At 36.4% G+C, this 17,507-nt stretch overlaps 2 protein-coding genes and 1 long non-coding RNA gene across 9 annotated transcripts in view; 2 read left to right on the top strand and 1 right to left on the bottom strand.

Annotated features, from left to right (window-relative positions):
• hoxd4a (homeobox D4a) overlaps positions 1 to 17,507 on the top strand; it is a 169,375-nt gene that overhangs the window by 20,010 nt on the left and 131,858 nt on the right. Inside the window, exon 3 of one of the 7 annotated variants that reach the window (XM_072261802.1) lies at positions 8,532 to 8,611. The exons of 5 other annotated variants lie outside the window; for them this stretch is intronic. In XM_072261802.1, coding sequence (XP_072117903.1) covers positions 8,532 to 8,611 — 80 coding nt within the window. Of the gene's footprint in view, positions 1 to 8,531; positions 8,612 to 16,110; positions 16,193 to 17,507 lie in introns of those variants that run through there. One more of the 7 variants, XM_072261810.1, reaches the window with a different exon arrangement.
• Positions 2,483 to 7,212, bottom strand: LOC140199553 (uncharacterized). Its single transcript, XR_011886442.1, has 3 exons — positions 6,839 to 7,212; positions 4,714 to 4,908; positions 2,483 to 3,857 (listed from the first exon to the last, which is right to left on the bottom strand). It is a non-coding gene; the product is annotated as an uncharacterized lncRNA (long non-coding RNA).
• hoxd3a (homeobox D3a) lies at positions 8,532 to 16,718 on the top strand. Its single transcript, XM_072261799.1, has 3 exons — positions 8,532 to 8,611; positions 13,336 to 13,872; positions 15,207 to 16,718. The coding sequence occupies exons 2-3, from the start codon at positions 13,389 to 13,391 to the stop codon at positions 15,953 to 15,955; spliced, it is 1,233 nt and encodes a 410-aa protein (XP_072117900.1). The 5' UTR covers positions 8,532 to 8,611; positions 13,336 to 13,388; the 3' UTR covers positions 15,956 to 16,718.

Here is a 17,507-nt window from a genome sequence, read left to right as displayed (position 1 = left end):
TCAAAAACCCATCTCCCTCTATGAAAGTTAAATGCAATGGATCGAGCCTGGAAACGTGAAATTAGAAGTGTGTCCCTAAAACAGCCTAGTCTCTAAAACTGAGATCCAATGTATACGAACGATCAGAATGACCAGTAATTAATAAAAACCTTATGTCATATTTTCCTTGATACAATCTAAACATAAACACGTAAGTGTATATGTTGAAAGGGAGTGTAAGCAGTATTTGCTTTAATTTTAGTACAATATCTATCCCCTTGAAAAGTAGCTCACTTTTAGCCAGAGTTAGCAGCAAGGTCAATTGATAACGTCTCACCTTCATTTAAGTGCGTAATTTATCAATATTTAACCTATCTAGCCACATGTATTAGTGCAGGCACCAGCTACAATTTATAATTCAAATGATTTAAATTCAGAAGCTTAATTATTTCAGCTATATCATTTGTCAGATAAATACAGAGTATTCAAACATAGGACGTACAGAACTTAAAAGTCAACAACATTATGATTTCTGAACTGGTATATCATTCAAAATTCATAACGTCAGATATGATATCAATCACAATCAATCATATAATATATTTATATCAATACTGCACAGCACAGTTCCCATAACTACATATTACCTTACATATACTCGTGTGTATGCATTTATGTATATTTCTGTGGAGGGAAATATTTTTGTATGCAGTTATGCATGCACATATGTGAACACGTGAATATGTATTGATATGTTCCAATATACATGTGTATTTGTATGTAAGACTATATATACGTGGGTATGTATTAATCTGTAGTTGTGTTTAATGCATTCACTTGTATTTATATCTGTTGGTATCAAAGAACTAAAAGCATGGATAACCTCTTCCACCTTTGATTGGTTTATTTCTTCAAATATGAAAACATCTTAAAATGGAGTTTAATTAGACAAATCTTAACAAACCAAAGTCAAATTGTTGTAAATCTGCCGCTCGCTTGCTTCGTTTCTAGCCTGGAACAAGAAACAGCTGAAAGGAAGGCAAAGAGTCAATACGACCATGCCATAGGCTGGTCATTCAAATTGGGACAAAGCTGATGCAGCCCATCGCCTCTAAACAGCCATATTTGTTGGTCTTTCTCTTTAGAATTTTAAAATATATTTGCCAACCTGATATTTCCCAAACGATAAAGACTTTTGCATTTTATGACCATGTCCAGGAGAGGTGGTAAGATTTTATGTATCCTTTTATATTTGATTCGGCCACGTGATTTACTAAATAATTAATGCAGTACGTCCCGAAAGAAACACAGCGTCGTCATTAATCGGCCAAGCAAAGGACTCTATCACACTTGAAAAGTGAACAGATCCCAAGAATATTATATACAAATGGTCCGCTATCAGACTTTGCTGTTGTAGTTCGTTGCCAGAAACTGAAAAATGGAAGCTTGGTAGGTAAACAATTTTAGTTTTGTTTCTGGTAAGATAGCAAATGAATGTAACTGTCATATATATTTGATGAATAGCGCCCTTTGCTTCTTACTATGTGCTACCAAGCGACAGTCATAAGTTGCAGTAGGCTGATATACTGACCTTCTATTCGGATTAGCTTTAACATTTTGGAGCAACTATGATAAACTTCAGCTGCAAAAATTTGTATCTGCTATATCTTGGAGGTGGGAGGTAAACATTAGTAAGACTGCGGTGGGATTATTATTAAGGCGTAGTTTTGTGTCCTGAAATGGCGTAGATTTTACGGTTTACTTGTGCTTTATTGCAAACAATGCCGGCTGTCATGGCATCTGCTGCCTATTTGTACACAACGAAGTAGAGGCCTGAGCTTATATTGAATACCACGAGTCATATATTTTGTGTTCTTTGAGACGTAATAGAAAGTCTGTAAATGAGATTCAGCGAGAACAATTGCAGGTACTTACGTCAACAGAAAATATATTCATGGGCATTTCGTGCCTTATATTTTAGTTGATGTGTTGCTATAAAAGATGAAACAACTGTTTCCTTTGAACCTACGAATTTGTTTTTACAGTTAATTGGCATTTATTTCGTACAATGGAAGGCAAAACGAGTATTCACAAACCCTTAAGTATGCGTTAGGCTCATTTTAAGAATAATTGGTAGTGATTGATTCTCTGAATAAGAACAATTATGAGCACATTTTATAAGGTAATAAATTAACAGAATTCTGATTTTCTGTACCTATATTAGTATGAGAAACTGCATTAAAGTATGCCTAACATATATTGTGGATGATACAATGCTGTGAAGTACAAGCATGAACTGTTTTTTATTATTGTTTTTTACAGTAACATGCAAAAGTTTTATTACCAGGGTAAAGATTAGAAGTATATTGTCAGTAAACATTTTCAGTTATAATACTGAGCAGAAATGTAAAATCTTTTTGTGAAAAAGGAGACAGGATTCTACAATCCAAATCATCATAATTGAAGCAGGAAAGAATGTAATCGTATATATACATCAATAAATATTCTTCAATAACAATAAATTACACTACAGGGTTTAGTAGCACACCATGACAGCTCTGTTCCTTCCCCCATCTCTAAAGGTGTAATTAAACTATATAAATTACCGTGGCAAATACAGATGTCTTTGAGAAAGGATTTTATTAAATTGATTGGAGATATTTTACAATATGAACCTTCGCATTTATTGCTTCCGTTGCTTTTGTCGTAGCGCTCTTCTGTAAATTGAATTTGCGCTGTCGTCACGTGTGTAAAGTCGACGTTCGTTTCCTTTTTAAATAAATTATGCATTAAAACAATAACCTATTAATTCAGTTATTCGCCGATGACAAATGCAACGCTGTTTTACTGATGACAAAGTTGCGGCTGTGAAGCCAAGTTGTTTTTTTAAACTCTCTTGAACTCAGCATTCTCTACCCTTTAAATTCTGATCCAGCAAAGAATCGGGCAGACAAGAATCAATGAAAACGGTTTAATTACAACTTTTTCATTAAATCGAAATAAAGTATTATGGTGTGGAGGGTCAACAATTTCCAATCCTGTTATAAATCACCAGCAGTAATTCCTGAAAGGGCGCGAGGCTGCCGAGGCCAGGCGAAGATTGTAAATCTCTTCGTTTTATTGCTCTCCGAGCATATGCTGCGTTCGAAGTTGTCTTCGAATCCCCGTTTGATTATACTCCTCGTAGAGCCGAGTTCTCACAGTGGCAAGCGTTAGCACTTAGTTGCTTTTTTCTTCGGCTGCTCATAAAATTATCAGAGAAGGCATAACTTGCGGTAATAAATTGGTCTATTTATATTTGTGGGGTCGAACAATATTATAAAAGGGGCTGTTTCAAAGTCAGAAATATATATCATATAAAATATTTATTATCTTTACAAATTCCCACAGTATGAACGATCATCAGAAAATAAAGATTTGAAGTTGCTTGTATAGTTTTAGTGGAAAAGTAATTCTTTAGCTAAACAGTGAGATGTAACCGTTTTATTTCCTTTTAAATTATTTATAATGCAGTAATTGCAAAGCAATATTTCTATAACGACCGTATAGAGCCACAGAGGGTAAAGTAATTTAGATAAATGTTGCGTTAAGCCTGTGCTAGGTGCAATAAGGTCATGCATTACTGTCAATAGAAATGTTTTTTATTGCTATTAAATTACAGACAAATGTTTTAGAGGTTAAAATAGTTTCTACTAGCATTTAACAGAAATATTAAGCAGTTCGATAAAAAGCAACTGAGAATTAATTTTCCATAACTAAAAACATTATAATTCAACAAAGCAATTTCAGGAGGGAGCAAACAAAATAAGAACAGAAGCAGAATGAAGTATTTCCCAGCGCCCAGTTGCTACTGGCTCCTGTGATTTTAAATGCCTCGCCTGAAAGAGAAAGTGAGAAATCCCGCATTAGTTCCTGTTCTACCCTCATCAATTTCTCTATATAATTCTACAGTTAAGAACGATGATTAATTTGTCCTGCCAAAAATGAGAGTAGGTGAGATTGAGCTTCAAGGAAATCTTATCTATACAGAGTTTTGTATTTCAAAGTTTCCGCTTAACTGGCTCAAACACTAACCCGGGTAAATGGGAAATTCCCCTTCATTCGCAGGACCTAGGTGTAAACACTTCACAAAGCCTATCCAAACATAAGTTTATTGCTGAATTTGTCATTTTATGCCCATGTTTTGAGACCAATTTATACATCATGCTTGAAAAACGCTAAAGTATTTTAAACTAGATTGAGTAATTTACGTCAATTCTTTGCCCCCTCACATTGATTTACAAAATTTAATTCTGTAATAAAGGGGTGCAATAATTAACTCAACACGCTCGGATGAATAATGATATACAACATATTGACCCAGTGACGGCGTAATAACAATAATATACAAATCTATTGTTCGCTCTAGTAAACATGGTTCCGCACAGAAAGACGATGCAGTGCAGTCTAACTTTACCACCTTTTACACGTGCAGCACAAAATATTAAATTTTTACTCAACTCCCCGTTAGTGTTCAGGTAAGAAGTAGTTCAAAGCTCCAAACTATCCATATTAAAGAGCTGTTAGTGAGGTAGCGCTGGCTCAACTTACTGGCTCAATCAGAACAATCTGGTAACACAGATCACGTGAACAAATATGCCTGTATTTTAAGGCAGCGCCTATATTTTCTGATTATAAAAGGTATCCGTTGCACTATAAAATTCATAAATGGCAACATTTTAAAGGAATACATACCGGTTTATAAATATCACTTTCTTGTTAGTTGCTCGATTATAAAATCTCGATTTAGATTTAAAGCAAAAACACCTCTGTACGCCGTTTTTATTGGTAGTTGTTCCTGAGACTGAAGCCATTTCTATCGGGAATACCGTCTGCTTTTCGTATCGAAATGTCTGTAAAGCCGCAAGATCTGGTTTAAGACAGCATTGTCTGCAGACAAACGACAGAGGATATTATTCGCAGCTGCAAGCTAAGAGGTTGTGTTTGGAAAGCACAGATTTATGATAAATTGACACACAGGTAAGCAATCGTTTGATAAAATGCAACCTTTAGCAGTAAGTTTGCATAATCCCTGCAGCAAAAGGGCATATTGTTCCCACCAAATTGTATGAAATTCTGAATCAAACGAGCATTGTTTCCATTTCTGTAGGAGATAAGAAAAATGATTTTGTAGCAAAAGAAAAGTCGATTTTAAAGAACATTTTGCTGTTTCACGAAAGTGCGCCATTTGAGAAAGGTTAGATCGGGCAAACCAGAGCAGTCCCAAATTTGTCTTGTGGCTATATTTCAGCTGATTCTGCAGTTTTATGTAAAATGAAAACGAAATAAAAAGGCACAGAAACCCAGGGAACTTTTCAAACTGTCACAAGCAAACTTAGATCGTAAATCACATTAATTTGTTGTCTCTAGCTTATCGTCAGGCTGCAGTCTTCTGTGATTTATGCGTTACAGAAATATATTGCGGGCTGAAGTTATTGCAGCAGCCTGTATAAATTATTTCTCAATTAAGGTTATTGTCGTTCAAGGAAAACAATTTATGAATTTCGAGGAACTCAGTATAACAGTAGTTCAAAAATTATTCAGCATAAAAGATCGAGTATAATTTTATTTTACTGCGGTCACGTCAGAGGGTAATCTCTGCAATTGCTTAAATGCAACATTTCTGTAATTATACACTTCAAGTTTGACTAGGTTTTATAAAAGATTAAATCATCCCGTTTTGATTCAATTCGCTAATGATTTGGCAACAGTATTAGTAGAATTTAATGCTAAATGTTAAGATAATTCTTTTTCTCTTCCAGTTCCAGAAACTCATTTACTTACTTTTATTAAATACTGTCTAGAATAGAGCTCTATTACTTTCCATCTTAAAATACAAAGTATCGTGTAATTTCCAGGCCTGAATATGGTACCTTAATATTATTACCTTACCCCTAGATGCTTTTCAGATATGGGCATAACCTAGAAGCTAAAGTGTGATTGAAATTGCTGCTTCTAAATTAAACTGCACTAAAACAGTGCACCTAATTATGTGTCGTAATCGTTGTAATTATGAAGGGACGTCCACACATATAATGTGCACATATAAGTTACCCAAATCATTGTGTGTGTAAGGGACATTTTCACGGAATGTCCGCAGGTATTTAACTTCTACGTGTGTGAGTGTGTGTGTGTGTGTGTGTGTGTGTGTGTGTGTGTGTGTATGTGGGTGTATGGTGTGTGTGTGTGTGTGTGTGTGTATGGGTGTATGGTGTGTGTGTGTGTGTGTGTGTGTGTGTGTGTGTGTGTGTGTGTGTGTGCGTGCATGTGTGTGCGCACTCTTCCGTCGGTTAAAAAAAAACTTTTTGAGTCGAACATTTTTCATTGCTGCATGCCTCGAAGCTGCTGGTCTGCCATGTTAGCCAGCTAAATCCAATTACTGTGAGTAGCATTTCATTTTGCTCGATGGGGCCACTCACTTATAACTTCACCTAAAATTTCAATAAATATCTGTATAGCTCTCGCCATGGTAACTATCAGCATTTGCCTGATAGTCCGTCTTTAAACTTTTAATCTCCGAATAAAGTCAAAAGTTTTCAGGTCCCAGTACAGAAACTGCCTTGGACTTAGAGGTACACTCGGTTGCCCTATGTTCTGGTGGGCAGTAAGCGTAATAAATACATAGCTATCTCGACTTTCTCCTGCCAACCTAGTTTAGCAATTTAGTAAAGTGACAAAGAAAGTTTCCAAAACTTTTTCATGTATTTCTTTTACTAACTCTATTTACATGACTAGACTGTTTTATAAGGTTTTAGGGCCGCAGTGTTAGAGTTCGCTCGCACTTCTGCGAAATTAATAAGCAAGATGATTAAAAACTTACCGTTCAGACCATGGCTGAGCACATTTATCAAAACCACCTGAAAGTAACCAACTGTTTAAAGTTTGTCCATCTTAGTGGTTTCCTTGGGAAGTAGCGAGTTTTCTCTGCAAATACTTACTTTCCAGTGATTACAGAGAAATAAAAGCTTATAAGTTGACGTATGGCCACGTGAATACATTACACACATTATGGTGGGAGGCATTGGATCCAGGACCTAATGCCTTGGCGACTGTGATTTGGATCCTCTTCTAACTTCACATTTTATCGGCACAAGTTGGTGAGGCTAGTTTGTAAGGTGCTGCGTCTTAGTGGGATTAAAGAGGGATAGAAAAACCATGGTGAAGTTGTGTGATGGGCTGTATTGTGAGGTAGTGAAGGCGCTTCCGTTGGTTGTTCATTAAGTGGTGAGTTATTGCTGTACAAGCCAAAGGTCATTTCAAAGGCTTATGACTTACATTTTGTCAGCTAATGACTGGGATTTCTTTGTGCATTTGATCTGCCACAGTTGCTGATTTTTCTTAAATGTATTTCTAAATTAAAGCATGCAATTTAACTCAGTATAATATTCAGTGGTACAATTTCTGCACGACTTCAGGTTCGGTGCGTGTTCTATTTCCCTCTTTCACGGAAATTTGAAATTTGGAGACTATTTGGAGGCTCCAGGAGAGCTCTGTTATTGCATTTATATGATCTTTTGTATAACCGAAGTGTTTTTGTTGTTATGAATATGCCCAATCGATATAAAATAATACGTACGTGATGTTTGGTATCCCAATGACAAAGCATAACCGCCTGTCAATATAATACATTATTCATGAGTTTTATATATGGCGCCAGGCTCTTTCTTGCAATCCTCCATATTTGTATTGTTTTGTGCGTTTATGTAAAAAATGTTCGACAGCGGCGTCAATTTTTCACTAAATACACATATCTAAACATCAAGAGAAAAAGAAATATATATAGGAGCTATATTGATATGGTCAGATTAGGGCTTGGGGAAACTGAAAGCAACCCGATACAAATCCCAGATTTTTATTCAATGCCTTCTTTAGGCCCGGCTTCTATTAAACGACCATTTAAGATGTACCTTTCTGGGAAAGTGCATAAATCCACCTTCAAAGCGAACTGCTGATTCGCTAATTGCGAGTTTAGATATAAAATCCTCGATGCTATTAATAGATTTTCACTTGGCAATAACAACTTGCGTTAAGAAAACCGCTTGACGTAAATGATTGGTTATTGTATAAAAATTTTTGTGAAGCTTTATTTGTCAAACAATTCCCCAAAAATCAAACTCTAATCTTTATCATTGCTATATATATATTTAACCAGTTCTTTCACTTAAAAAAAGTCACTGACAATGTGACTCCCAGTCATTAATCACACAGCATTGCAATCAGTAATACTTTGTTTCTAATTTCTGAAGGGAAGGACATAATGCTTAATTTATTTCTGCTTTCATTTAAAGAATAACCAAATGCAATAGTAATTGTATTAAAGGCCACAGCGAAGCATTGTTTTAAATACTTCTTAATGTAAACAATAAAAATATTCTTATTAAAAATGAATCTTCGCTGCCTGCTACTGGTTGTTTTCTTTGATAGGATCCGGGAAGGCAGCCTGAAATATATGTGATATACAAAAATATTATTAATGCATTTGAAACAGAAACTGTAATTACATTTTCTTTCAGAACAAAGCCAGCGGCCCCTGGTCAATACGGACAAATTACAAATTCAATCCACAGAAAATCAGATAAAAACATTGCGTCTGGTGAGTTGTTTGATTTTTTTTGTTCCCTTTTGCTTAACAGCTCTGAATTCCATGCGCCTTTGGATTCTGTGTGCATTTGAGATTTGTCAATGGAGAACTAGTTCGTACTTTTATGTTATGGCCATGAGAAAACAAAGAAGAAATGAAATATGTTGTTTGAACGGACAGGGTCGAGATACTTGGGTTCTTTATTTGTGGCTCTTCTCGAGATGTCGTCATGTTCTACTTTGAGCTGGAAGCAAACTTTTGAAAACTTATCGGTAATTCTATTAGCTTGGGTTGCATCTGTTAGTACTTCAAAAATATAGATCATATATCCACTCTGGAGTATATAGAATTGAAAATAAGATAAAATGAACATTTGTTTAATCTCACCACTTTACTGCCATTCTTAATGTACAGAATGAGAATTGTTTATAGTTGGTCTTTAAATCTGCAGTATTTATCCAGCATAAAGATTTATGAAGTCTTGGGAAAGTGGTTCGTTCGAACAGTAACATTATCTCCCTCGCCTTACTTTTGTTACATTGTTGCTTAATCTCTCTCGTTAAATTCAAATTAAATACGTTGCCATCAACTCTGCTTCTTTTAAATCGTACATCGCCCCTAGTTAACAGGATCAACACAATTGCTTTGTACTAAAGTACATAGTTTATAAGTTAATTAAAATACACGGCAGAGTCATAAAATCAGCACTTCCTGTAATTTGTATATAAGGGCCGTATAACTCATGTAATCTTGGCAGTCTACGTTAAATGTGTTTGCCTACGTACTCAATGTCGTATAAAATAAACTTCCCAAAAATAAGTTGAAAGGTGAATCGGGATGTAATTTCTTTTATACAATCTCTCTGGCAGCCTGGGTTGCTACACCACAGTCGTGGAAAGAGTGCCAAGTCATTCCACTTGAAATCCAAGTTTTTAAACGTCTGCCGTCCTGGAACCAGCCGCAGATTTGGAGGGGATTGCGTGATCCAAGCTGAAATATGGGCAGATGTGTCTAGGCAGCCGAATTCCTTGTCAGAAATGATCCGCAAAGTATAAACAAAATCAATATCGTTAAATTCCAAAAATAATCCTCAGCAATAGCTGAGGGCAATAAATATTTTCGTAAGGACGTTTTTAACAAAACATATTACATGATTAAATAATTTGTAGTTTACGTTTAAAATCACTAAGCAGATTACTTTACACTGAATACACCCGCTAGTTGGTGAGTTTAACAAAATAAAAACATAAGCTTTCAAGTCTCCCTTTTTTGACTTCATACCTGAAATCAAATACTTGATTTCAAATTTGGCTCCCAACTTGCATTTATCAAAGATAATTTTCAGATCCTCCAGCTTAAGCCATACGATTCTGCTACATGTGAAAAGTTCGCCAGCTAAAACACATTTAAGATTCCTGGACTACTTTCAAAGCCTTATATAAAATACTACAAGAAACGTAGGTAAAAAAAAAACTTGCGGAGTGTAGACATTCTTTTTCAGGTCTTTCCTCCTCCGCTCGAGCTATTTTACACTTCTGAGGATAACAGTTCTTTGGAAAGTGTTTCTTTCCCATTCTGAAGCGAAGCGTTCACGACTAAGCAGCCATAAATTTTGCGTAGCACATAATGACAGGTGTATTGATATGCACTGCTAGGATTCCGGCTTCTCAATAACTTTAACTAGGAGATAAATTTTAAATTTTAGGCTACCGGCTACTCTATTAATACATGAGTGAAAGTTAAAATAAATCGGAAGTAATTATTGGCCTAGTGTTTGGCTGAAAAACTGCAATTCAGACGCCCAGCCTTATACAAATAAAACGGTACAAGAACATTAAATAGTTGGACAGAACACAGGGAATATAGACAGGGTAAATATAGCAAATGGTAGACTATTGATGTGTCCTTGCGTTATCACAGAAGTTTAATTTGTGCCAGACCTTCTCCACGTGAGAGTTGAAATTTTCGACAATGGGAAATGGAAATTTAGCTCATTGCCCTCCATCCTTTCATGAAACAGCCCACCCCCCCCGCCCCCCCCACCCTCACGAATTCGGCCTTCTAGCTTTCGTCATTGTTGAACTAACATTTTGCACTCGTGTTAACAAAGAATAACGAATAATTTGCTGTTTTGTTTTTCGGCCACGCGTTCCACGATCGTAGATCATATATCTGGGAACACACCGAAAAAAAAGTGATGGTCCATATCAAGGTGTTACTTATCAAACCCCTGTATTAGGTGATGCACCCTTGCATTTAGAAAACATGTAAGGTAAGAAAGATCTGAAAGATGAACGCAGAAACAGTTGACCATTGTCCAAATGATTTATGGCCCATGGCTGCGATTTAGGTTCAAGCAGAGTTCACAAGCAGTTGGAGTTTCTGGGCCAGATTTTCAGCTACACTACAGTCTATTCACGTTACCTTAATATTAATGTTAGTTTTGATTCTCCGAAGATAACAGTTCCAAATGCACTGCAAACGAGAAAGCTGGTTGTGATGACCAAGTTTCAGAGCCCGCAGCAGTAGATAATACTGGGTCACTTTCTTATCTCTCACATAAAATACTGATTAGATGGGGAGACGGGGTGGGGCAAATAGAAATGTAATTAGATTTCAGATTTTAAAAAAGTCAAGCAAAGAGCAGAAATCTAATGCCAATTTTATTAAGCTAAAAATGGCGAAATGGTCATGACGGGAAAGCTGGGTAACAAACTATAATAAAATATAACGAAAATGCCTAGAAATAAGTAACGGAAGGCTAAAAAAAAACATTGAATTACTTCTTTGAAGGGAACAGCAGAGATGTGCACGTGTGCCGAGCTGCAACTTTGGAGGCCACAGATCATAAACCTCATATTTCATTTTAATGTCAGGTCTTGTATGGCTGAAGGCTTTTTTTCCAAATGAATAGAAAATCTATTTGTGACGTGATATAGTAGCCAGATAAGTCATACGTCCAATTCTTGAGCCAGTTTATACAAGGATGTTTTATTTAAATGGTTTTGTAGACTAAGTATTATATTTGAAGCTTAAATCCAGGTCAATCATATTAGTGTTATGTTTCAAGTTTATGTGTTTTACAACGATTTGTTTCATAGTAACCACTTAATTCTAATCACAACAGTAACCTACTAGTTTACTACATAACTTAGGGCGATCTAAACGAGAACAAGGCACTTGATTCAATCAAAAAGGCCCGATTTTATTGCTGACCACAACAACCAACCCCCAACTCTCTACCACCACCGCCCCCCACGCCCCCCGCCGCCCAGTTGACGCAGACATCGGCCATTTGGGAGGTTTCCTGACTACGTCAGGTTAATTCTGTTAAAAAAAGGCTACTGCCAAGAGTTTGTAAGAAATTAGATGTAATTATCTTACTAATGGCGCTGTAAGTAACTAAAGGGCGTATGTTTGATTGGAACTAGGGTACATAAAGTGCATATATATAATCTTTCGTCTGAATTCAGTTCCAATAAAACGTCTGTTGACTGAAAAGTTGATGGTCAGTTAACGCTAAGAAGTACATCTATTCGTCACTTTATGTGATAGTTTAGCTGGGCTTTGTGTTATTTTAACATAAATATGTTAAAATGGATTTATTCAATAATATGTTATTTTGTGGACAATGCAATGATCTAAAGATGCATTAAGTAGCGCAGTGCAAATGGTGAAATGCTGACTTGGTCATTTCTCTGTTTTTGTTTAGAACAAAGAGTTTGAATAGGTGCTAGTTATACTTTAACTACAATGTCTATCCCCTGTCATAAAGCAAAACGAGCAACAGAAAGAAACATTAGCTTAAAACAAACCATTCTTACGTTGAAGGAAAGGAAGCCAACAATGGTGAGGGTACACTTCGCTGGTTTTTCAGGTTTTGGAACTGGTCCGATCCATCATGTCGAATGTAATAGCGTCCAGATCTCAGAATAAAACAGTCTGTACCCACAGCAAATGCTGCAGGCAAATAAGTCGCCTGTGACTGTGGTTTTTTCACTCTTTTTAAGAGGGGCCTTTTTGTTTCTCACCATTATAAAAATGGCCTCAATCAGTGAAGTCAACTGGAATAGCACTGTGTGTCCCACCGAAATCCACTTAGATCAAGCATGACAGGGACATATCTAGCGTTCTGTAATATCCATTAACTTTGAGATTATGGAATAGGAAAACTACACAGTTGTTTTTTTTGGTTCTAAATTTTGTGATATATTTCAAATGGTACAACTCATCATTTTTCTTAACATTCCTTCATATTATGATTTGGTAAATGAATTAAAAGGACAGTTTGTCTGTAGTGGATCTCAGTAAGTGGATAATGCAGTGTAGATTCAAATAATAATAATAAATTGCCAAAGAAGTGCAATGTAATTGTAATCGTTCATACATCACTTGAACTATGAGCATTTTATACAGCTTGTTCAAATTATCATAGAGAGCTGAGTATACAAACTGAAGCTAATTGCTTCCAACTGAAGGAGCCAACTCTTAAATTTATTAGAAAATTATAATAGTCTCTCTGAGTTTGTCAACTAATATATTTTATATTTCACTAACTTATTTATTGTCTCATAAAAGAATAATTCTCAAACTTGTAAAGGAAAAAAAGATCAAGTCTGCTAATGACAAGATTGTGAAACATCATTCATGGGATGGATGTTTTATTTTAGTTTGTATGCTAAAGCAATTATGTTCTGAACATTTCACTCTATTATGTTTTGTTTTATAACATCCAGGAGCTCTGCGTTCTGGCGATTGTTGTAAACGTGCTGTGTGATCAAAGGTGTCAATGCTATTCGATAAGGGTGTCAAGACCCTGTCATTTCGAAATAGCGAGATGCAAAAAGCAACTTACTATGACAACTCTGGAATATTTAGTGGTTATTCCTACCAAAAATCCAATACATATAACTACAGCTCAAGTCATCAAGCTTACCCACCGTCATCGGTTGACAATGATTATCAGAACTCAACGTGCCCAATTCAAACAACTAGTGCCAGAGCCCAATCCCATAAACCCACTGATATAAATGGCAGCTGTATGAGAACAGGTGGCAGTCAAGGCACTGCCCAACATCCAAGCATCAGTGAGCCACAGCAACCACCTCCTTTGCCACCTTCACCCAATGGAAACAACGCTGCAACTCAGAAAAGAACCAAGTCCATTCCAAATTCTTCCAGCAGCCCGGCTGCTACCCTTACCAAGCAAATCTTCCCATGGATGAAAGAATCTCGACAAAATGCCAAGCAGAAAAACAGCTGCACAGTTGCAGGTATCTTTCAGTAAATTGATTTTTAACTTTAAATTCCAGCAATCTTCTTAAAAATTGACAAGTTTATCAAAGAATGTCACATGAGGGAGTAGATTATCAAAGAATATCACACATTGGTGAGAGTATTTTCCTTCATCTTGTAGCTAATGGCTGAAAAGTGTGAAGGAATTATCCAGAGATTTTTGGCAACATTCTGTAAATGGGCTTGCATTTGGTGATCTTGGTAAAGATATGGACAAACTAAAATAGATCTAGTTTAATAAATAACATTTTCTGAAATATTTAATCAAGAGAATGACTTTTGGCAGGAACGCTTAGAAATGTGATTTTCTGTTTGACTGCTGGGCAGTGCACAGTGTATTCTCAATTTAAGCAATTCTTGGAAAAGGCTCAGATTATTCCACTTGATATCAGTGGACTTAACCACAAGTGGATAAGACCTAACAAAATACACTACTGCAAAGATTTTGTCTGTATCTCTTTTAACTTTCCACTAATTTGAGCTAATTTAAATTTATTATTGTAAACTTTCACTGATTTACAATGCCTGAAAATTCAGAAAGTTGAAAGGACTTGACCTAAGTATACTTTAAATGTATGAGCGGACTTGAAAACATACTTCATATCCAAATATATATTCTCATGGGAACTCTCATTTGGACTCACCGTGATTTAAATAACAATAGCCATATATTATTCAATAGTTACAACAAACTAATATGCACATCTAAACTTCTGGTCACAGCGCCATATTTTCCATGGAAACTGATTTTTATTTTATGTACTATCTAAAAAAAGGGACCTTTTCTTTTCATATGTAATATTTAGTTTGGATTGGATTCATGATTAACCCCAAGTTTCAGAGAGCTACCTTCATCAAACAGATTAAGTTAAAGCAGGGAAGAACAAAAAGTAAGTCTTATATTGCAATAGTTACAGTAATTTCTTAAGTCAATATTCTTATTTAAATTAATTTGGAATCAAGTCATATTTTGCCATGTTAATGGCATTTCAGTGGAAGTTCCCTAAACTGCATTGGCATTTCGCATTCACAGTGTACAATATCCGTTATGGGCCCCAGATATCCCAAAGTCGTTAACACTAGTGGAGTACTATAGTAGCATGGTAATTTTTTTGTTGCAATGTTACTGTATTTATTGCCTAAGAGATATAATTATAGCTTTTACATAGACAGCTCTGGGAATATGTGGTAGTATGGAGGAAAAATGTTAAAGAATTTTTTTAGTAAAAGTATTAGTTCCATATCAGAATAATTACACTGCATGTGTGTTTGTATATATATGTATGAATATTAACATATTTTCATTCTGCAGGAGACAATTGTGAGGATAAAAGCCCACCTGGCCCAGCCTCTAAGAGAGTCCGTACAGCCTATACCAGTGCACAGTTGGTTGAACTGGAAAAGGAGTTCCATTTTAATCGTTATCTGTGTCGTCCTCGTCGAGTTGAAATGGCAAACTTATTAAATCTAACTGAACGGCAAATAAAGATTTGGTTCCAGAACAGAAGAATGAAGTACAAAAAAGATCAAAAGGCAAAAGGGATCATGCACTCTCCAGTTGGACAGTCTCCAGACAGAAGCCCACTTTTAAATGCTCCAAATAATATTGGATTCTCAAACCAGCTCCCCACTGTCAACAGTTTGAATTACGAAGCTCATTCTCCAACATCTTTCACCAAATCTCAGCAGAATATGTATGGCTTGGCTGCTTACACGGCACCTCTTAATAGCTGCCTACCCCAGCAGAAGAGGTATCCTGGTACAGAGTATGAGCATCATACAATGCAAGGCAATGGAGGCTTTGCTAACCATAATTTGCAAGGCAGCCCTGTGTATGTTGGAGGGAACTTTGTTGATTCAATGCCAGCTTCTGGTCCTATGTTCAACCTTAGTCATCTTCCTCATCCTTCATCAGCCACTGTGGACTATAGTTGTGCTGCACAAATACCAGGCAATCACCACCATGGACCATGCGATCCCCATCCCACGTATACAGATCTGACTACTCATCACACAGCTCAGGGAAGAATTCAAGAAGCACCCAAACTAACACATCTGTAACAGACTAGCACGGTCTGCCAAGCGATGCTACTTCGCTTTTTTATTACCTCATTTGTATCAGATATTCTCCTGCTATGAGACTGCCACAGTATTTGTCCATCACTCATTTTCTACCCACCACATTGCTTTTCTGTGTTTATTTAAGGGTCTACACATCAGCCATCCCTTTCAATAAGATCCTATCATAATACAGAATGCAAATAGAGGAAAAATTGCTTGAAATAGGTGCTTTTGAAGGTAAGACATACAAAGTCAGTCTTCAGCAAACCCTCCTTAATGTGAATTTTAAAGACTAGTGTTCTATACTAGTGGTATTCTGTCTGTAACTGGTCTTACTGCCCAGAACCCCAGCTATGTACTCAGCAATGAACAAACTGCATTCAACAACATTAATATGTATTTATTATTTTAAGTCAAAATCAAAAAGATTTTTCTATGACTTATTTATCCTTGTCTTAATGTATTTATGTGAAATTTATAGAGCTTATACAATCTGACTTTGACCTGTTTAATCCATGTCTGTTACAATCATATTTCTCCTCTTTAGTAAACCTGGGTTTAAACTAGATGAGAGGATAGTTTTTGAGCAGTTGTATCAGTGGCTGGTGTTTGTAGATTATGTAAGTATTATCTCTGAAAGCAAATTGTAAGTTATAACTGTAGTAAATCAGAGAAAATGTGACACTACAGGATAGACAACACATTTCTATAAGAATACTTTATTTCAACTGTCTGGTACGATTTCAACGGATATTTAGAATAAAACGGTGTTCTTTGAACAAACATGTAGCCTTCATTTATGAATGCACCACATCAGCTTTACGCCTCGCCATCTTGTCTCCGCGCTTCTCCTTAATACACCACAAGCTAGCTACAGTCACCGGTTGGTCGGGAACTGAGCTCTTTGTGCCGAGCTGCTTTCTGTGTCAATATGTATTTGCAAAGTGATATACTGTCATGTTCAAACGCGCCAACGAGTGACAAGCGTGGCTTTTTGTTTCACTTAGAAATGTAATATTGATACATTCAAAAGAAATTTTAAGAGACGGGCGCACAAAATAATAAGGTGGAAGCAGAAAGAATAGAGACAAAGAAGAAGGCAAAAAGGCATGATATAATTATAGTAGGGAATAAAATCATGCATTGGTTATCCTAATAAATTCCGTCTTCTTCCTCCTTTTACTTTTCCTCAATATCTAGTATCTAGTATCCGTGCCATATTAAATATTTCCATTGATATAACTTTAAGCATAAGAGTGAATTTAGTAAATATTGTTCCATTTCAAAGATAGTCCGTAATTAAGCCAGCTGTAATTAATGTAAAGAATATTACTGTGTTAGGGAGACGGCCGTGCCTCGCTGCCTCATCCGATGCTGCCCGGGTCAATTGGCCCAGTGTAGCGCAGGGCGGTGAGTGCCTGCGGGAGCCGAGGCGGCTCCAGGTCACTGGCTGCCGTCTCCTTCCACACCAGTCACCCGCAACCCCGATCCACGCACCGCCATTTTGTTGCCAAGCGGAGCAGGGCTGTGGATATCCCTTCAGCAACAAAGA

This window comes from Mobula birostris, chromosome 6 (assembly GCF_030028105.1).
Source record: "Mobula birostris isolate sMobBir1 chromosome 6, sMobBir1.hap1, whole genome shotgun sequence".
NCBI lineage: Eukaryota > Metazoa > Chordata > Chondrichthyes > Myliobatiformes > Myliobatidae > Mobula > Mobula birostris.
This window is presented reverse-complemented; position numbering and strand designations above follow the sequence as displayed.